The 6401-nt window shown below is 40.2% G+C and overlaps 1 protein-coding gene across 1 annotated transcript; it reads right to left on the bottom strand.

The window, feature by feature from the left end:
• Nucleotides 1-4644: 4644 nt before the first annotated feature.
• On the bottom strand, nucleotides 4645-5375 carry LOC138430772 (large ribosomal subunit protein uL16-like). Its single transcript, XM_069572803.2, has one exon. It carries the CDS (start codon nucleotides 5346-5348, stop codon nucleotides 4704-4706), a length of 645 nt encoding a protein of 214 aa, XP_069428904.1. The 5' UTR covers nucleotides 5349-5375; the 3' UTR covers nucleotides 4645-4703.
• Nucleotides 5376-6401: the final 1026 nt, after the last annotated feature.

Here is a 6401-nt window from a genome sequence, read left to right as displayed (position 1 = left end):
AAACAGTGGAAACAGTGGCTGACTTTATCTTTCTGGGTTCCAAAATCACTGCAGATGGTGATTGCAGCCGTGAAATTAAAAGATGCTTACTCTATGGAAGGAAAGTTATGACCAACGTAGGCAGCATATTAAAAAGCAGAGACATTACTTTGCCAACTAAGGTCCGTCTAATCAAGGCTATAGTTTAACCGGTGGTCATGTATGGATGTGAGAGTTGGACTATAAAGAAAGCTGAGCGCCGAAGGATTGATGCTTTTGAGCTGTGGTGTTGGAGAAGATTTGAGAGTCCCTTGGACTGCAAGGAGATCCAACCAGTCCATCTTAAAGGAGATCAGTCCTGGGTTTTCATGGTAAGGACTGATGCTGAAGCTGAAACTCCAATACTTTGGCCACCTGATGCAAAGAACTTACTCATTTGAAAATACCCTGATGCTGGGAAAGATTGAAGGCAGGAGGAAAAGGGGACAACAGAGGATGATATGGTTGGATAGCATCACCAACACAATGGACATGGGTTTGGGTAGACTCCAGGAGTTGGTGATGGACAGGAGGAAAAGGGGACAACAGAGGATGATATGGTTGGATAACATCACCAACACAATGGACATGGGTTTGGGTAGACTCCAGGAGTTGGTGATGGACAGGGAGGCCTGGCGTGCTGTGGTTCATGGGGTCACAAAGAGTCGGACACGACTGAGTGACTGAACTGAACTGAACTGACTCCAAACTCATAGCTGCTATTTAATGACTCAGTAGCTCCCCAGAGGGTGAACTTCTCAAGGGCAGCGGCTACATTTCTATCACTCTTTCTTAAATCTAACACATAATTGGCTCTTAAATAAATTCGCTTGAAATACTGATCTTTTATAGGAAAAAGAGTAGAACATTAAAGGCATTATAACAGTCATTTTCAGGAGGGAGAGGCTTGCTTTCAAATCTTTGACAAACAAACTAGACAACTTGGGTTGCCAAGGCAATAAAGAAGCCTGTTGGTGAAAGAGAATTAGGAAGAAATATTAACATCATTAGGGTTATGTTTGGAAAGAATGTATTCAGAAAGCAACCATAAAGATAAACAGTGAGAAAAGATTGAAATAAAATTAATGATGATAAATTTTTGTAATGAACTGCTTCTGTTAAATATTGATCTCTTTTTTACTGAAATATGGTTGATGTATAATATTTTATGTTACAGGTGTACAATGTGATGATTCACAGTTTTTGAGGATTATACTCCATTTATAGTAATTTATAAATATTGGCTATATTCCTTATATTGTACAATATATCATGGTAGTTTATTTTATACATAATAGTTTGCACCTCTTATCCCCCTACCCCTATATTGCCTCTCCCCACTTTCCTCTCCTGATAACCACTGACTTATTCTCTGAATTTATGAGTCTGCCTTTTTTTGTTGTTGTTATATTCACTAGTTTGTGGTATTTTTTAGGTTCCACATGTGAGTGAGATTATACAGTATTTGTCTTTCTCTGTCTGACTTATTTCATTTTCATAATACCCTCCATGCTCATCCATGTTGCTTCAAATGGCAAAATCCCATGAGTCGTTTTTATGATAAATTCCTTAAAATGGAATTGCTAAGGGAAGAGATACTTACTGAAAATGAATTGCCAGATTGCTCTCCATAAAGAAGTGTATGCTTCTACTCACCTCATAATGTATAAAAATACCTGTTTCTTTACACTTTCACCAAAGAAGTATAAAATAAAATTTAAAGCATTGCCAATCTAATAACTGAAAATGGCATATCTGTACAGAATGCTTTATTTTAACATAAAATTTATTTTTTATTGTAGTTTTAGATCTACAGAAAAATTGTGAAGATAGTTTTCATATACCCCCTGCCCAATTTCCCTTATTATTAATTAGTATCTTACATTGGCACAGTACATTTATTACAATTAATGAAGCAGTGTTGATACATTATTATTAACTCAATCCCATACTTTATTCAGACATCCTTAGGTTTTTCTGAAGCCCTTTTCCTGTTCCTGGATTCCATCCAGGATACCACTTCACATTTAATTTTCACATCTCCTTGGACTTATCTTGACTATGACAGTTTTTCAGACTTCTCTTATTTTTGATCATCTTGACTGTTTTAAGGAATATTTGTTAGGTGTTCTGTTTAAAATGTCCCTCTATTCGAATTTGTCTATTTTTCTCATGATTAGATTGGTCTTGAAGACCCTTTGGGGAAGACGAACACAGAGGTAAATTGCTATTCTCATCACATCAAATCAAGAGTGCATACTATCAACACACACACATAAAGAGTACACACTGTCAGCTCCATATTACTGTTGATGTTGACCTTGGTCACCTGATTAAATTAGTGTTTGTAAGGTCTCTGCACTGTTAAGTTTAGGTTTCCCCTGCCTTTTATCCAAGTCGTACTGTTTGAGAGAAGTTACCATGTACAGTTACTATGTACAGCCCGTCCTTAAGGGATGGGGAATCCTGCTCCATCTCCTTAAAGAATGAGTATCAAAATATATTATTTGGAATTTTCTGCATGGGAAATTATCCGTACAGTTTTAATTGATTACTATTGAGACTGAGCATTTTTTCATAAACTAAAGAGTCATTTTTATTTCCTTTCTCCTTAAACTAGTTGTTCAAATTTGTTGTCTGTTTTTTCCATCAGGTTATTTGGGCTTTTTGTTTTGTTTGCCATGCCAGACCGTTTTGTTTTTATGTATTTTAGTTTATCTATTTTTTTTTCTGGATGATTTCTGAATTTCTTCTTACTTAGAAGAATGCTTTTCCTCATTCCTAGATATTACATGTGTGTGCATATAAATAGACAAATTTTTGAGATTTATTCTGATTAGTTTAGAGATTTGTTTCAAATATTTAAGTTTTTATATCTACTTGGGATTATATATGGTGTAAGGTGTGAGCTATGGACTCACCTTTTTCACTCTGAATTGAAATGCTACCTTTATATTTGTTGTTGAAAAGCAATAAATAAATGCATCTGTGTATCTGAGTCTATATCTGGGCTTTGTATTTTGATCTGTTGATTCGTAAGAATATTCATAGGTTAGCATTTAGAAAAATAATAATTTATTTTCATTTTTGGTTGCATTGGGTCTTCATTGCTGTGCTTGGGCTTGGTGAGCAGAGCCTGCTCCTCATTCCAGCATTGTGGGCTTCTCATCGCAATGGCTTTTCTTACTGCAGAACGCAGGCTCGAGGGGCGCCTGTCTCAGTAGCTGCAGTGTGCGGGCCCTAGGCTGCACAGGCTTTGGTAGTTGTGGCACACGGGCTTAATTGCACCACGGCATGTGGAATCTTCCTGGACCAGGGACTGAACCCACATCCCCTGCATTGGCAGGTGGAGTCTTAACCAATGGACCACCAGGGAAGTCATAGATTGGTATTTTTAAATGTAGATCTATAATTAATATAGTAGGAGAGGAAAAAAAGTCATTCTACCTTTCTGAGTTCTTGACTGAGACTCCTATAATAAGGGATAGATTAAAAAGATAAAAATAAACAAGTTTATTAACACATATCTCATGTACGCATGGGTACTAAGTCACTTCAGTTGTGTCCAACTCTCTACGACCCTGTGGGCTGCCAGACTCTTCTGCTGTGGGATCCTCCAGGCAACAATACTGTAGTGGGTTGCCATTTCCAAGGGATCTTCCCAACGCAGGGACAGAACCTGAATCTCTTACATTTTCTGCATTGGTGGGCAGGTTCTTTACCACTAGTGCCACCTGGGAAGCCCAATATTTCATGTATATGTTGGAGATATCCACAAACAAATGAGTAACTCAAATAAGTGGCTTAGAATTTAGGTTTAAATATCTTAAGAGGGCAAAGGGAGGGGAGCTGTAGGCCTCTGAGGGGAGAGTAAGAGATTTTTAGAAAAGATGACCAGGCCCTTGGAAGAATAGATGAGAAGTCTTTTCAGTAGTCATATATGGATGTGAGAGCTGGACTATAAAGAAAGCTGAGCTCTGAAGAATTGATGCTTTTGAACTGTGGTGTTGGAGAAGACTCTTGAGAGTCCCTTGGACTGCAAGGAGATACAACCAGTCCATCCTAAAGAAAATCAGTCCTGAATATTCACTGGAGAAACTGAGGTTGAGGCTGAAACTCCAATACTTTGGCCACCTGATATGAAGAGCTGACTCATTTGAAAAGACCCTGATGCTGGGAAAGATTGAAGGTGGGAGAAGAGGATGATAGAGGATGAGATGGTTGGATGGCATCACTGACTCAATGGACATGAGTTTGAGTAAACTCTGGGAGTTGGTGATGGGTAGGGAGGCCTGACATGCTGCAGTCTGTGGGGTTGCAGAGTTGGACATGACTGAGTGACTGAGCTGAACTGAACTGATGATAAGTTTATGACTGAGTTTGATGTTGGCTTCTAGTCTCCTCTCTTGTGATGAGTCAGTTTTCTCTGACAGATAAAATTCCTGGGTAGGGCGTTTATGATAGCTGAGCTCTTTAGGTGTTCAGAGAAAGCCTCTGCCTGTGTTTATTGTTTTGCAGCAATAATGAAAACTCAAAATCATGTATCAAAGCTGCATATTTTGGAGTGGCATATTCTCCTACACTTATTTAATTTTTTTTCCTAAGCTATCATTTTTTATTTTTATTTTTGGACAGGAAATAGCATTTATTGGTGAGCATGATTAAGGAGGGGACAACGCTGGTGCTCATGAGTGCAGGGCCCGCCATTTGTCCAGGGGACCACGATTAGGGATGTATTTGACCCCACAGCCATCTGGGATGAGTCGCTTTTCTGCCACCATGTTCTCAAATTCATCCACATTGAATTTGGTAAATCCCCACTTCTTAGAGATGTGGATCTTCTGGCGGCCAGGGAACTTGAACTTGGCCCGGCGGAGGGCTTCAATCACATGTTCCTTGTTCTGCAGCTTGGTGCGGATGGACATTATGACCTGGCCAATGTGGACCCTGGCCACTGTGCCCTGGGGCTTTCCAAAGGCACCGCGCATACCTGTCTGGAGTCTATCAGCTCCAGCGCAAGACAACATCTTGTTGATGCGGATGACATGGAAGGGCTGAAGCCGCGCTCGGATGTGAAAACCATCTTTGCCATAGCTTTTCACCATGTACTTGTTGGCACAAATACGGGCAGCCTCCAGGGCTTCAGAGGAAAGCTGCTCATACTCATCTGACACCATGTGGCCACAGAGTGGGAACTCATCCACTTTGGCCTTCTTACGCCCCAAGTCGAAGATGCGAATCTTAGCATCAGGGACACCTTGGCAGAAGCGGGACTTTGGGTACGGCTTGTTCTTACTGTACCGGTAACACTGGGCGGGGCGGCGGCCCATGGCGACACCAGGATCTTCAGTGGTGTGCCAAAGGGAAAGAGCTATCATTTATTTTTATATATAAACTTTAATATTGCTTAGCTCCTAGAAGAAAAAAATGTCTCTTCTTAGAGTTTTTATTGGAATGATATCAAATTTATAGATAAGTTAAACAAGGCTTGACTTTTAAAAAAAAATTTATTTTGTTGAAGTGTGTGTGTGTGTGTGTGTGTGTGTGTGTGTTGGTTGCTCATTCATCTGACTCTTTGTGACCCCATGGACTATAACCTGCAGGTTTCTCTGTCCATGGGATTCTCCAGGCAAGAATACTGGAGTGAAGAATTCCCTTCTCGAGGATATCTTCCTTACCCTGGGATCAAACCTGCGTCTCCTATACTGCAAGAAGATTTTTTATCGAAGTATAATTGATTTAAAAGTGTTCATTTCTTTTGTGCAGCAAAGCTATTCAGTTATATGCATATATGTAAACGTTCTTTCTCTTATTATTAGCAGAGGTCTTCTTATTCAATTAAAATATTTGTCTAAAACAAAGAAGCAAATCCTCAGATCCCCTCCCTTTAATGCGCATCTGCCCTAATCCAATATCTTGATTCCTAAAGTCTTGTCATTCCTTATCCCCACCCATACCCCTTGCTAAAATCCCCCTTTAATGCTTTTCCATTGTTCTTAGCCAGTAAGAACTCCCTCATAAGGCACTTTTGAATCCTCTTCCTGTATCTTCTATATGTCACATCCTCTCTTCCTTGCTCTCTAGAGCCTTCAGTTGATCTGATTTTCTTTTCATTCCTTTATGAATGAAAGTGAAGTGAAGTGAAGTCGCTCAGTCGTGTCCGACTCTTTGCGACCCCATGGACTGTAGCCTATCAGGCTCCTCCGTCCATGGGATTTTCCAGGCAAGAGTTCTGGAGTGGATTGCCATTTCCTTCTCCAGGGGATCTTCTCGACCAAGGAATCGAACCCGGGTCTCCCACATTGCGGGCAGATGCTTCACCGTCTGAGCCACCAGGGAAGCCCCGTTATGAATGAAAAGCCACCTCCAAAGGCTGAATACTC

The sequence above is a fragment of the Ovis canadensis genome, chromosome 1 (genome assembly GCF_042477335.2).
Source record: "Ovis canadensis isolate MfBH-ARS-UI-01 breed Bighorn chromosome 1, ARS-UI_OviCan_v2, whole genome shotgun sequence".
NCBI classification, from domain to species: domain Eukaryota; kingdom Metazoa; phylum Chordata; class Mammalia; order Artiodactyla; family Bovidae; genus Ovis; species Ovis canadensis.
Note: the sequence above shows the minus strand (reverse complement) of the source record. Positions and strands in the feature narration are given on the sequence as shown.

Bases quoted from the DNA above. Each gene is read 5' to 3' on its own strand.
- LOC138430772 (XM_069572803.2), bottom strand. From the start codon at position 5,348: ATGGGCCGCCGCCCCGCCCAGTGTTACCGGTACAGTAAGAACAAGCCG.